Source organism: Apodemus sylvaticus, chromosome 11, assembly GCF_947179515.1.
Source record: "Apodemus sylvaticus chromosome 11, mApoSyl1.1, whole genome shotgun sequence".
Classification (NCBI taxonomy): domain Eukaryota; kingdom Metazoa; phylum Chordata; class Mammalia; order Rodentia; family Muridae; genus Apodemus; species Apodemus sylvaticus.
In genome coordinates, this window is record NC_067482.1 from 44,989,430 (window position 1) to 45,003,704 (window position 14,275).

Below are 14,275 nucleotides of genomic sequence, written 5' to 3' on the forward strand. Positions count from 1 at the left end.
GGGGTTCCAGCCTCTACTCCTTGATTACAGGCACATGGCACCAACCTGGCAGCAGTACTTTGTAAACTTAGATTTAGTTAATAAATTAGAATCTTTAGTGGGAGAGCTGGAAAGGAAGATTTGAGATCCTCTGTCTTTGCTTATAAATAGTTTATAAAATGGAATATTTCAGTGATGTGAGTGGATAATATTTCAAAGTGAAGTTTTTTTGCTGAGCCAAAATGATAAGGGATGCATGTTTAAACTTTTTGACGGGTGGGTATAATGAATTGCACCGCACTTATTGGAAAACAGATTGAGATACTAATGAATTGTCCAGGATCACACAAGTGAAACGAATCTAGGCTTCTTGATCCTAAGGTTTGTTCTTCTGTAGTTGTTTCTTCAAAACTAAATAGAGAAAGGAAGGGTTTGAGTGTATAGTGCACACCTATAACCCCAGCACTGGGTGAGGGCAGAAGCGGGGGATCTCTTAGGAAGTGGAGGCCAGTCGGGCCTACATAGTGAGTTTCTGTACAGCTGGGGCACAGAGGGAAATCTTGTCTCAAAACCAAATACAAATAAAACAGAAGGGGAAGGGACAGGCATGATGTATGTAACTAATAAGGAGACTGAGTGCTTTTAATGTTCAGTTATATTGCAGTTTTTGTATGATTTTGAATTCTGTAGTTTAACCCAGGATGGCACAGTGAAAGAACACTCTAGAATCAGCACCAGTCTTTCTCATTAGAGTTTGGGAAGAATTCTGTAGAGAAAAATCTTTCAACGTTCTTAGTTTCTCAGAATGACTTGGGTTGTGTAAATCTTGTGGCTATGGGTGGTCTGGGTGGAGTCTTCTCATCTGCCTGGGGTGATGGGATCCCGTTAGAACCCTGCTGTCAGTGTCAACATTTTTAAAAAAAGGTTTATTTTTGTGTGTGTTTGTGTGTATACCTGTGTGAGTTTATGTGCACCACGTGTGCAGGTGCCTACAGAGGCCCTCTGGTGTCAGATGGTGGTTGTGAGCCCAGGTCCCTTGCAAGAACAGGAAGTGCTGTAACCACTGGCCAGCTATCCAGACTTTTTTATTAATTTTTGTTTTGTTTTGTTTTTGTTTTTGAGACAGGATTTCTCTGTGTAGCCCTAGCTATCCTGGAACTGTAGACCAGGCTGGCCTCAAGATCAGAGATCCGCCTGCTTCTGCCTCTAAAGTACTAGGATTAAAGGTGTGCGCCACCCACTCACTACCAGGCAAAGATTTTACTTGTTTATTTTTTGCCTTGTTTTTGGTTATATTCTGAGGATTAATATTACTTTACATTAGAAAAATCATTTTTAATTCAGGTAATTTTATCAACTGGCTTTATTTACAAAAAGGGTGCTGCTGGCTATAGATGACCTTGCTTTGGAGCAATGACCTGGGCTAGACCAGTTTGAGTAAGGTGGTCCTGTTAGTGACTGAAGTTAGAATGCTACATATTTAATATTTACATGTTTCCTCTTCTGTTTTTAGGACATTCGGAAATTCTTTGGAGTTATATCAAGTGGAAAAAAGCCTGTAAATGAGACAGTAAAGAATGAGAAGACAAAACCTTCGGAGGGACCTGCCAAAGGAAAGAAGGGAGTGAAGGAAGCCAAGGTCAGTCTGCGTGACAAGTTACTCCGTGTGAGCTTCAGGGAGCTCACTCCTGACCCGCATGCACGGAGTGCTGTCACTAGGGCTGCAGTTCAGCCTACCGAGGACGAAGCGCGTCCCAGGCTAACCTGGCTAGCTCTGTAGTATCCTGTGGTCAGGCCTGTTGTCCTTTCACCGAGCTCCGTTTTAGTTGTTAAAACTTTGCATTTTGGTCTGGAGAGTTGGCTCAGCGACTAAGAATGCAGGGTGTTTTTCTGTAGGGCCCAGGTTCAATTTCTAGCACATGGTGGCTCATAGCCATTGGTAACTCCACTTAATAGAGTCTGAAGCCTTTGTCTGGCCTCTATGAGCATCAGGAATATGCATGGTGCACAGACTTGTATGCAGGCAAAATGTGTACACACATTAAGGACAGCAGTAGCAACAACAAAACAGAACCAAACTAACAAAACCTTTCCTTTTTAAGATCAAAATTTGCCATCTGTGGTGGCATAGCGTATTCTGGAAAGATGGAGAGTGAGGCATGAATATCTTGAATGTGAAGCCAGGCAGGGCCTTATAAAAAACAAAATAACTTAACCAACCAACAAAAAAAAAAAACAAAAAACAAAAAAACAACAACAAAAAAAAAGCCCAAACAACAACAATAACAAAAACCAAAAAAAAAAAAAAAAAAAAAAGCAGGTTTGCACATAGAGACATAAGAACCTATCCTCAGGGAGATAGTGTTAGACTCAGGATGAGGCCTTGCAGGAAAGGTTCAGTCTCTCGGATCCAGAGAAGGTCAGCTATGCTACCATAGAATGTAGACAATGACTACAATGATGTATCTGAATTAATACTATGGCACTGTATTTCAATTATAAGATATTTTATGACTCCGTAAGTTAATTTATCAGTATTATATGCTATATGCGCATATTTATATCTTCCATAGTTGATTGTAATTTTGATTTTAACAGTTTTAAAAGAAGTTACACGGAAGAGCCGGGTGGTGGTGGTGGTACTCACCCTTCTAGCACCCTGGAGACAGGGATAGGTGGGTCTCCAAGTTTAAGGCCAGCCTGGTCCACAGTTCCAGGACAGCTAGGGGGCTATGTAGAGAAATCCTGTCTGAAAACAAAACAAAACAACAAAAAAAAGAGTACAAAGAAGAATATTATTCTAAATTCTGTAAACATATCTGGTGCTCTTCATTTCTCACTGAAGAACTGAGATTTCTTCTTCTTTTTTTTTTTTTTTTGGATTTTTTCAAGACAGGGTTTCTCTGTATAGCCCTGGCTGTCCTGGAACTCACTCTGTAGACCAGGCTGGCCTCGAACTCAGAAATCCGCCTGCCTCTGCCTCCCAGAGTGCTGGGATTACAGGCGTGCGCCACCACTGCCCGGCCTGAGATTTCTTCTGATACTAATGTTGCAACTTGAAGAATTTTCTTTAAATTTCTTGTAGTTCTGTGTGTATGAGAGTGTATTTTACATTCATCTTAAAGGACATTCTTGCTTGAAAGGTGGCACACACCTTTAATCCTAGTATTTTAAGATTAAAGTAAGAAAACTATAAAGTAGGCCATGTATGAAATTTTGAGTTGCCAGTCTTCTGTTTCGACCCTTTAAAGATGTTCCTCTGTGCTTTGCCCAGTTTGATGAGGTAGCAGTCTTTCATATTTTCTTGGTGTGTAATATTTTTATGCATATTTAGTTTTACATCTTAACAAATATCTTATTAAAAATTTTATATTTGATATACATTTGATATGCTATAACTGCATAGGTGTGGTTTTATTTTCTACCTTTTTTTTTGTTAAAACAATTATTTTATATATTTATTTGAGACGAGGTGACAGGATCTTACTAAATTGCTTTGGCTGCTATGGAACAGTTTGTGTAAACTGTCGAGGCCTACCCCCTAGCATGGCTATAGCCATTTTGTTCCATGCCTGCCATCTATTTCATCAAGTTGTTGTAATATGTCTGCCAACTTCTTCATATCATTGATGAAGAATCAAAACAGGATCATGTTGACCACATACCCTGTTATGTTCTGAATGTTCTGAGATGTGTTAATCTTAAATTCCATAACCATAAGCTCAATTTATGGTCAGTTAGAACTGTTCTTTCTAGCTAGGCAAAATAGTTTGAGTCAGGGCTGACCACCCTGTCATGCTTTGTGTTTTTTCTTTATTCTTTATAAACTGGCCCTGAGAAACGTTTGAGATTGTAGCTCTCAGCTCTCGAGTCTGAGCTGTAGTCAGATCCATCAGTCTTAGAATGTGCATTCAATAAACCAGCCCTGTTTAACTGAGACTTCAGTCTAAATGCTTTGTGTGACAGTTCCCATACCCTTCAATATAGACCAGGCTGGCCTTGAACTCACAGAAATCTGCCTCCTTCTTCCCCTGTGTGCTTAGATTGAAGATGGGAGCCAGCATACTTTGCAAAATTTTTAAGGTTTATTTTTTCTGATATTTATGAATCTTTAGCCTGCATGTATGTTTGTGCACAGTGTATGTGCCTGGTGTGCAAGGAAGAGGGTGTCAGGTGCCCCACAACTAGATTTACAGATGGTTGTGAGCTACCATGTGGGTGCTAGGGACCAAACCTAGGTCCTGGGACAGAGCAACAAGTGTTCTCATTGCTGAGTCATCTTACCAGCCCCTGAGCTTTTTAGATTTATGACTTTAGTCAGATTTGGAACCTTTTTGCTATTATTCATATACTTTGTTTCATTAATTCTGTGTCTTTCTGGGACAGTCTCATATAGTCTGTGTCTTTCTTGGAACTTGTCTTGTAGCTGAGAGTGACCTTGACCTCTGGTCCTCAGGCTTCAACTTCCTGAGTTGAGTTCCTGGAAATTACAGGATTGCAGGTGTGAGCTAGCACACCTGGTCACTCTTTAATTACCAATACATAGATTGTTAGTATGTCTCTGTGATGGTTGAGACTTGTTCCTTTTTTATTGATTCTTTTTTCAGACTGTCTACTTTCTCTTTAAATAACTGTTATTTAGGCTTGTCCTGAACTAGAGGGATCAAGTGATGCTCCTGAGGCCCGGGGCCACCACACTTGCTCTGTGACTCTTCTTCCTTGCCAGTTTCCCTTTAAGAGTGTTTTTATTTTAATTGTACTTATTTTAATTCTGGAATTTCCATTGTTTTTTTTTTCCTAGTTTTTCTGTTCTATGTATATTTATAATAGTCACTTTAAAGTTCCAGAAGCTGGAATATATGAGGATTGGTCTCTAAGTGCCTTTGCTCCTGAGTGTGTAGGTCATATTTTAATTAGTTCTGGATGTCCCAACAAAACACTATGGATTCAGTGGCTTAAATAGCAAACACTTTTTTTGAGTTTTGGGGCCTGTGTGTCTGTGATCAGAGTTCTCTGGCTGGTGTAGTTTTTAGTGAGAGCTCTTGGTTTTCAGGTGTCCGGTTTCCCTGTGTCTTCAGTCTTGGTTGAGGTGCTCAGGAGAGAAGGGGGCTTGAGCCTTCTGTTGCTGTTCTTACAAGGATGCTAATCCTGACAGATCAGGACCTTACCTACCAACTCCTTTAATCATTTAACTTACTTTTTTGGAATAAGTCTCACTATGTAACCCAGACTAGCCTGGAACTGGCTGTGGAAAGCAGGCTTGGCCTTGACTCACAATGATTCACCTTCCTCTGCCCTGAGTACTAGGATTAAGGATTAGAGCGTGCCAACATAGGAATTTGGGGCATGTTGAACATTTTATAACATTTTATAACATTCTATAACATTTTATCCATGGCCACTTAAAGAATTTCTATTCCAGTCACACCTTCTCCCTAGAATATTTATTCTTCCATCAAGTATAAGACTAGTATCATTTAAATTTCATGTAAGTCAAACATAAATAAGGTTTGAAGGTATGATTCATTTTTAGGCAAATTCTTGTAGTTGTTGGGAAACCGCATATAATAGTGGTACAGACACAGAGCAGACATCTTCATTCCTGAGAAGGAAGGGCTAATGGGTCTCAGGCAAGCCCAGGGCCTAGTGAATGGAATGCCATTATATTTTCAGGCACAGCAGTAGTAACCTACCTTATAGTCTCATGCAGACCTGCTGGGGTGCTGCTCCTGTGAGCCGAGCTCGGCAGCAGTCCTGTGACCCTTTAGTGCTCTTTTGCCTTCGAGGCTCAGGGGAAGGCTCTTTTCAGGTGAGGGTGAGGTCTTTGGAAACCAGGATGGTGTCCTACCCTTTGAAAGTGAAGAGCCAGTCCTGATGATGTCTTAGGAATAAGCTTATTGGGCCATCTATGGATTGTAAGAAGTCAGGCAGATTTCTTTGTTTTGTACTGTTTTTGGTTTTTGGTTTTTGGTTAGTAGTACTTTAGTTTCCCTTTCTTTAGTTTACTAACTTTACCATAAGTTGTCAGAACCCAACCTGTACCTTTAACATTCTGTTTTAGAATCTCTTTAGCTCAATACCGAATTTTCTTGTTTTTCGTAGAGCACTAGAACACAACCAAGTTGTTTTCCTAAATATATTTTATATGTATGAGTGTTTCATGTGCATGTATATGTTTGTAGTACCTCTTGTACGCCTGGTGCCTGCAGAAGAGGCTGGAAGAGGCCTTTGGATCCCTTGGAGCTGTTCTAACTGGAGTGACAGATGATTGTGAGCCACCATGTGGGTGCTGGGAGCTGAACCTGGTCCTGTGTAAGAGCAACACGGGTTCTAAATTGCCGCACCGTCTCTAGTCCACATCTAAAGTCCTTGCGGCTCTCGCTTTCTCTGCCACATTTTTAGAGAACTAGATAGGGCCTAGTTCTGACTGTCTGGCTGTCTGGCTTGCTTAGAACTTCCTTTGTAGGCTATTCAGGCCTCCAGCTTACAGAGATTGCCTCCTTGTGTTTTGTAGGTGCTGGAATCAAAAGCATGCACCTTCAGGTCCAGACACAACCAAGTTCTTTGTTGTTTCTGTTTTTTGTTTGTTTTTAAAATTTTTGTTTTTTAAGACTGGGTTTCTCTGTGTAGTCCTTACTGTCCTGGAACTCACTCTGTATTTCAGGTTGGCTTTAAACTCAGAGATCAGGTTGCTGAGTGTTGGGGTTAAAGGCCTGCGCCAGCATTGCCTGGCTCCACTCCATGTCTCTACTATGGTTTTCAAAAGCCTAATACTGTTTCCATAAGAAAACGCAGTGGATTTGTGTACTGGCTGGTTTTGTGTGTCAACTTGACACAGGCTGGAGTTATCATAGAGAAAGGAGCTTCAGGTGAGGAAATGCCTTCATGAGATCCAGCTGTGGGGCATTTTCTCAATCAGTGATCAAGGGGGAGGACCCCTTGTGGGTGGTGCCATTCCTGGGCTGGTAGTCTTGGGTTCTATAAGAGAGCAGGCTGAGCAAGCCAGGGGAAGCAAGCCAGTAAGGAACAGCACTCCATGGCCTCTGCATCAGCTCTTGCTTCCTGACCTGCTTGAGTTCCAGTCCTGACTTCCTGTGGTGATCAACAGCAGTGTGGAAAGTGTAAGCTGAATAACCCTTTCCTCCCCAATTTGCTTCTTGGTCATGATGCTTGTGCAGGAATAGAAACCCTAAGACAGTTTGCCTTTAACTTTCATTTTTCTTCTTTTTATGTTTTATGATAGTGATGTTGAAGTAGGCCTTGTGTGAGTCAGGCAAGGTCCTCCTGTAGCTGAGCTAGACCGCCCCACTCATGGATTGGCATGCTGTTGATAGAGATGGACGTGTTTTCTGAGACGAGGGTTTGCCCAGTGGCCCTGCTCTTTTCCATGAGCCCCACTGGACCCACGCGGCTCCTCACAGCTCCTTCGTGGCACTCTGGGCTTTTCCTACCGTGTATGCTAAATCCCTCCAGTCTCTACTCAGTTCCTGGTTTTTAGACACATTTTTTAAAAATATTATTTATTTCTATTTATATGAGTACATTGCAGCTGTTTAGACACATTTTTAATAGCAGTATTTCATTTTTTAGAACTAAAAATCTGGCCAGGCTCTCCAGTGAAACAGTGAAATGGTCTGAACATAACCCAGAGGGTTGAAGGAGATGACAAGGTTTGCAGTTTGTGAGTTGGAGACCCAGGAGAGCGGATGGTAGAGCTGCCACCAGGTGTAAGGCCTGAGGATCCGAATGGCTGACACATACATGGCTCTGTCTAAGCTGGCAGACTGGAGGCCACGGAGGGGACGGCCTGGCTCCAGTCCAAAGGCAGCAAACAGCTCATGTCCTCGGGGGGCCAGAGGTCAGGCCGGAAGACTCCCTCTCATTCCAGGAGGGCTAGCTTTTCTTCTCAGGGCTTCAGCTGATTTGATAAGGCTCAACTGCTTTGGGGAGGGACATCTTTATTTCACCTCACTCAAACTTAGGAGTGATGTTTGATCAGATACATGGATCCTTTATGATTCGTTGTCTTGATGTAACCACGAATTTCTTCTTGCTTTTTCATTTTGGCTTTATTGTATTAGATTCTGTTATATTCCTACAAGGAATGTTGGTTCTTTTGTCTTAGCATATAGTTAACTTGATCAAACTTAGGCTTGAAATTCTTGCTTCCTGTTAGATGGGCAGCAGGTGAAATCTTGGTTTAGTTCTTTTAGTTTAACTTTTTAAAGCTTTTGTCTTCTAAGTCCTTGTAGCTATATTATAAAAGCAGTTCATGAGAAAGCAGGAGATGGTGGGCAGAGCCTATAGGAAGGAGCTGAGCCTGTGTCTAGATGTCTGTCTCCACTCTTCACAGTTACTGTACCTGTCTTTAGTTCACTTTTCATCTACTACTTTGTTGCATCTATAAATTGTAATGGCTATTTGCCTTGTTTTTGAAGCCAATTGATTATTCTTGTGTTTTTGAAACTCTACCTTAATGAACAGAAATACATAGATATTTTCATCTAAGTGATCATTTTTTCTGTCTACTTACTTTTTTTGAAATATGAGTATGTTAGAAATGTGATGTTTAGGGCAGTCGTGGTGCATGCCTTTAATCCCAGCACTTGGGAGGCAGAGGCAGGAGGATTTCTGAGTTCGGGGGCCAGCCTGGTCTACAGTGTGAGTTCCAGGACAGCCAAGGCTACACAGAGAAACCCTGTCTCGAAAAAAAAACCCAAAAAAACAAAAAAATTAAAAAAAAATTAAAAAAAAAGAAATGTAATGTTTATAAATATATTTAATTTTTTGGTTTGTCTTCAAATTTTCAGCATGCGTGTGCTAGTGATGGGCTGCCAGCTTAGATCTTATTTCTGTTTTTATCTTGCACGTTTAGGAAGCACCTGTCCTGTGTATTATCCACTGCTTTGTTACTATCACAAAACACCTTGAGATAATTTATAAACAGAAAGGTGATTTTGGCTCTGAGTGTTAGAGGTTTCTAGTCTGTGACCTGTTGCCTCATTGCTATGGGACTCTTTTATTTATTTATTTTTTTGAGACAGGGTTTCTCTGTGTAGCTCTGGCTATCCTGATACTCACTCTGTAGACCAGGCTGGCCTCGAACTCAGAAATCCGCCTGCCTCTGCCTCCCAAGTGCTGGGATTAAAGGCGTGTGCCACCACCGCCTGGCAAAGACCTTACACCGCCCCCCCCCCCCCCAACCCCCCAAACAGGGTTTCTCTGTGTAGCTCTGGCTGTCCTGGAACTCACATTGCAGACCAGGCTGGCCTGGAACTCAGAGATCCACCTGCCTCTGCCTCCCAAGTGCTGGGATCACAGGCGTGCGCCACCACGCCCGGTGCTGTGAGATTCTTGAGGAAGCAGCACATCGTGGTGGGAGCATTCTACACATAGTAGTCTCATGACCAAGAGACAGAGAAGAGGAAGAAGGGATTGGGTCCTCTTCTCCCTTTGGGGTCCTGACTAGGCTCTACCTCCAAAGGTTCTACCACCTCTACTGAGGCAGCACCGCCCTGGAGAGCAAGGCAATCAGGGAGGTGCAGGAGCTAATAAACCTCTTGACCCTGCGATGGCTGACCTCCTTTTACTCTTTGTTATATGTGGATTAGTTTTGAATGTGTAGCTGGTAATAGTGTAGCTTTTTCTGTAAGTCTCCCCTCCTGATGCAGTTCAGCAAGAACATGTTATGTTATGTGATGTGTTATGTGATGTTAGTATGTACTCTAGATGTTAGAAAACCTCTGCCTCCCACTTTGATAAACAGATGTCTCCATAGAGCAAAACTGCTTCAGTTGGAAGCTACTAAGCCCAAGGCTACTGAGAACGCCAGGCTTAGTTGTGTGGGGTCCTCTGTTCTAAGTCTACCCTGCCTCTACAGGTTACCAACGCCTGTAAAGAGGCCACCTCCACACCAAAGCCGCACAGCAAGAAGAAGAGGATCATCTATGACTCAGGTAACTTCTCTGAGGACCTTTAATGTGTTTCTTTTCCCTTGTAACTGTATTTTCCAAACTGATGTCTGAGACACACCTGTCTCAATAATTACTGTGTGGAGAGAGCTTGGTAGGTAGTCCTTGGAACAGCTGTTCATGGCAGAGCTCCAGTGCCTAAATATCTTAATATACTGAAGGCTTGTTTATTAGGGATATAAGTTTATAGAAGGCCTCAGATTTACTGAGAGCTGGCTTGCTCACCTACCTACCTACCTATCTACCTAGCAGAGGGATCAGATTTAGGGCCTTACATAAGCTAAGCAAGTGTTCTGCCTTTGATCTGTATTATCTGCCCCTATTATAAAATATTCCCATCAATTTTTTTTCAAGCTGAGGTTTTTAGAAGTTGAATTTGAAAAAGTACCTTACAATGCTGCTATTAGAGTAGATGTTGGTTACATTTAATTAACTAATTTGTGTGCTTGTGGTTATGTGTACCATGGCTTGCAAAGAGGTCAGAGGACAGCTTAAGGAGTCTGTTGAAGTTCCTGGTGGATTGAATTTAGATTATCAGGCTTGGTGGTAGGTATCTTTACTCGTTGAACCATCTTGCTGGCCCCAAAACAAATAATTAAAATTGATTTTCTATGTGTAACGGGAAGACTTGGTAATTTCATTTCTTTTGAAAAAAGTAATAAACACAATTTAAAGGATTTTCTTTTAATACAGTTTTGAGAAGGGGAACAGTACCTTTTGTGCCCATGTGGCTCATTCATTCATTCATTCATTCATTTTGCAATGCTAGAGGCTGAACTGAGGCCCTCTGCCTGGTAGGCAAGCACTCTACCATTGATTTATAAACCCCAGCCTGTCTGTATTGTTGAGACAGGTTGTTGCCTAGGCTCTTGGGCAGCTGGGACTGTAGGCTGTCACAACTGACTTAATTTTCATCTTATCTGAAGTAGCCTAGGTTGGCCTTGAGTTCCCTATATAGCTGATGAGGACACAATTCTTGATCTTCCCTACATCTCCCAAATTCTGGAATTACAGATATGTGCTGTTATGCCTAGTGGATGTAAAATAATATAGTCTAAGGAAGCATTTTGTTTGTGTATTATTAATATTTTATCCTTTATTTTGATATTTATTTGCTTATTTATTTGCGATGAGTGCTACCCTTGTTGCCCAAGCAAGTTGCCCAAGCTACCCTTGTTGCCCAACTAGTGGTTGTAAAATAATGTGGCCTAAGGAAGCATTTGTGTGTTGTTAATATATTTGGTTTTTTGGTTCTTTATTTTGATTTTATGTATATATTTGAGATGGACCTTACTTTGGTTGCCCAGGCTGGTCCTGATGTTCCAAGCTCAAGTGCGCTCCTGCCTCTTGTGTGACTTTCACAGTGGGAGTACAGCTCAGGACTGACTTTTCAGAGTACTTGAATGTTTACTCAGTGAACTTCACTGTGCAATATCCTTTATGCTAAGGATATTGAAAGTGCATATCTGCGTTCTCTGAGGTTCCTCTTTGGAAACAGTTATGTTAAATGCTAGTATAAAGCAGTATGAGCTGGGTGAGGTGACACAAGCCTGTGATCCCAGCAGATGCAGGCGGGCTTCAGTCAGCCAGGGCTGTGGGGAAACCCCGTTTCAGACCAAGAACCCAGAACCAACCAGAACTTTTAGTTGTAGAGAGAAGAGGAGGAAGGACAGTGAGTTTATGAATGGTGGACTGTGTGCCAAACCCTGTTAGGTGCTTATGTTTTGCTCTAAATTGCATTAAGTAGTCTGGCCTAGTAGGCAGATTAACTAGAGTGCTGGCTTCCAAAGTCCCACAGTTAAGTCCTGCAACCTGTGATCTGTTTGGCTGGAGAGCAAAGGAAGGAAGAGCTGCAGAGTGGTTCAGAAGACCCTGAAAGAAGACAGGCTCAGTGTGGCTAAGGAGTTGGAGGCAGAAGAGATTTGGAGAGATTAAGGGCGTAGGAAGGCACACTCCTTTAACCCCAGTGCTCAGAGACAGAGACAGGCCTGTGAAGTTGACACCATCCTGGTCTACTTAGACTGTCTTAACCATCCCACTCTCATTAAAAAAAAAAGTGTAAGGAGGTCAGAAACCAGTGAGATGGTAGCGCACTCTGCTTGAGGGTAGCACTCTCTGCTGTACTGGCTGGTTTTGTGTGTCAACTTTACACAGGCTGGAGTTATCACAGAGAAAGGAGTTTCAGTTGGGGAAGTGCCTTCATGAGATCCAGCTGTGGGGCATTTTCTCAATTAGTAATCAAGGGGAGGGGGAGGGTCCCTGGGCGGGGTGGTACCATCCCTGGGCTGGTAGTCTTGGGTTCTATAAGAGAGCAGGCTGAGCAAGCCAGGGGAAGCAAGCCAGTAAGGAACATCTCTCCATGGCCTCTGCATCAGCTCCTGCTTCCAACCCTGCTTGAGTTCCAGTCCTGACTTCCTTTTGTGATGAACAGCAATGCAGAAGTGTAAGCTGAATAAACTCTTTCCTCCCCAACTTGCTTCTTGGTCATGATGTTTGTGCAGGAATAGAAACCCTGACTAAGACAGGGTGTTTGTGTGAGTATGTGTGTGGTCCAGGGGATGAACACAGTTGCACATGCTGTGCAAACATCCTACCCTGAACTACATCCATAGCTCTCTTAAAAGTCACTAAGGTTGCTTCTGCTGGCCTTGAACTCACTTGTATCCCAGACAAGCCTGAGCTATCAGTCTCCCTGACCACTGCCACCATGCCCGGTTTCTTGACTATGAAGATGGGAGAAGAGGTTAAGATGTATTGATGGCAGCTGCTAGACAAGTGGAAATGATAAAGAAATGGATTCTTCCCTAGGGAGCCCTGCTGATGCCCCCATGAGACCTGTGTCAGCCATTGCTCAGAACTGTGAAAGTTAAAATGTATTTATGTTAGACCCTTTTTCTTTTGCATGTGTGTGGGTGTGTACCACATTGTGTGTGTAGGACAGGTGGTAATTTGGGGGAGTTGCTTTCTCCTACTGTGTGGTTACCAGGGACTAAACTTAGGTCATCAGGCTTAGCCACCGGGACCTCTACCAACTGAACCATGTCTCCAGCCCACATGTGTAGTTGTTAAGCCATTTGGTTTGTGGCTATTGTAACAACGATATATGAATGTAATCATGAGTTTATTACTGGATAAATAAAATAATGTAAAGATTCAAGACATGCTTCTTGGGGGATTGGCTTATAATGACTACTTTAAAAATACGCTGATATTTCTTTTCACAGCTTTAACTTTTCTCTTGTAGATTCAGAGTCAGAGGAGACAGTACAAGTGAAAAATGCTAAAAAGAAATCAGGAAAATTACCACTCCCTTCTAAACCTGGTAAAATCTCCCGGAAGGATCCTGTTACTTACATTTCTGAGACAGGTAAGGTACCGAATGTATTCCTTTGTCTTTTTTGAATTGTATCTGTCAGAGGAAGGACATCATCATCATCTTTGAAATTTCTTGTGTGGTAAAGGTCTAGTTACTGGTGAAGGTCAAATCCAGTACTTCATGCATGCTAGGTAAACACTCCTCCACTGAGCTGCATTCCTATCCCTGGGGATATTTTGTCTGTTTTCATTCTTGGAGCTGAGGACTGACCCTAGAGCCTTTGCACTTGGCTGGGTAAGTGCTCTACCACTGAGCTGAATTCCCAGCCCCCCGCCCCCCAGGAATTAAAAAGAACTTTGTTTTATGTGTGTAGGTGTTTTGTCTGCATATATCTGTGCCTTGGGGGCCACACAGGAGTGTTGTATCTCTGGGATTGGAGTTACAGGCTATTGAGAGCCTCTCCATGGGTACTGGGTATCAAACCCCTGTCTTGGAAGAGTACCTAGTCTTCCTCCTCCTCTTCCTCCTCCTCCCCCTTCTCCTCCTCCTGTTACTCCTCCTCCTTTTCTTCTTCTTCTTCCTCCTCCTCCTCCCCTTCTCTTCCTCCTCCTCCTTTTCTTCCTCTTCTTCCTTCTCCTTCCTCCTCCTCTTCTTCCTCCTCTTCCTCTTTCTTCCCCCTCCTCCTTTTCTTCCTCCTCCTCCTTTTTTTTGAGGCAGGGTTTCTCTGTGTAGTCATTGTTGTCCTGGAACTGGCTTTATAGACTAGACTGTCCTTGAACTGCCTCTGTCCCCCACATGGTGGGCTCAAAGATGTACGTGTTGTCACCACCCAGCAGTAGCTAATACTCCTAACTGTTGAGTCCTCTCTCCAGCAGTAGCTAGTCCTCCTAACTGTTGAGTCCTCTCTCCAGCAGTAGTTAGTCCTCCTAACTGTTGAGTCCTCTCTCCAGCAGTAGCTAGTCCTCCTAACTGTTGAGTCCTCTCTCCAGCAGTAGCTAGTCCTCCTAAC

At 42.7% G+C, this 14,275-nt stretch overlaps 1 protein-coding gene across 5 annotated transcripts in view; it reads left to right on the forward strand.

Moving 5' to 3' along the window:
* Rfc1 (replication factor C subunit 1) overlaps positions 1 to 14,275 on the forward strand; it is a 74,739-nt gene that overhangs the window by 13,317 nt on the left and 47,147 nt on the right. For 2 of the 5 annotated variants that reach the window (XM_052199579.1, XM_052199580.1), the window contains exons 2-4: positions 1,493 to 1,618; positions 9,860 to 9,935; positions 13,195 to 13,317. In XM_052199579.1, the coding sequence (XP_052055539.1) occupies positions 1,493 to 1,618; positions 9,860 to 9,935; positions 13,195 to 13,317 (325 nt within the window). Of the gene's footprint in view, positions 1 to 1,492; positions 1,619 to 9,859; positions 9,936 to 13,174; positions 13,318 to 14,275 lie in introns of those variants that run through there. The other 3 variants (XM_052199583.1, XM_052199582.1, XM_052199581.1) reach the window with 3 other exon arrangements.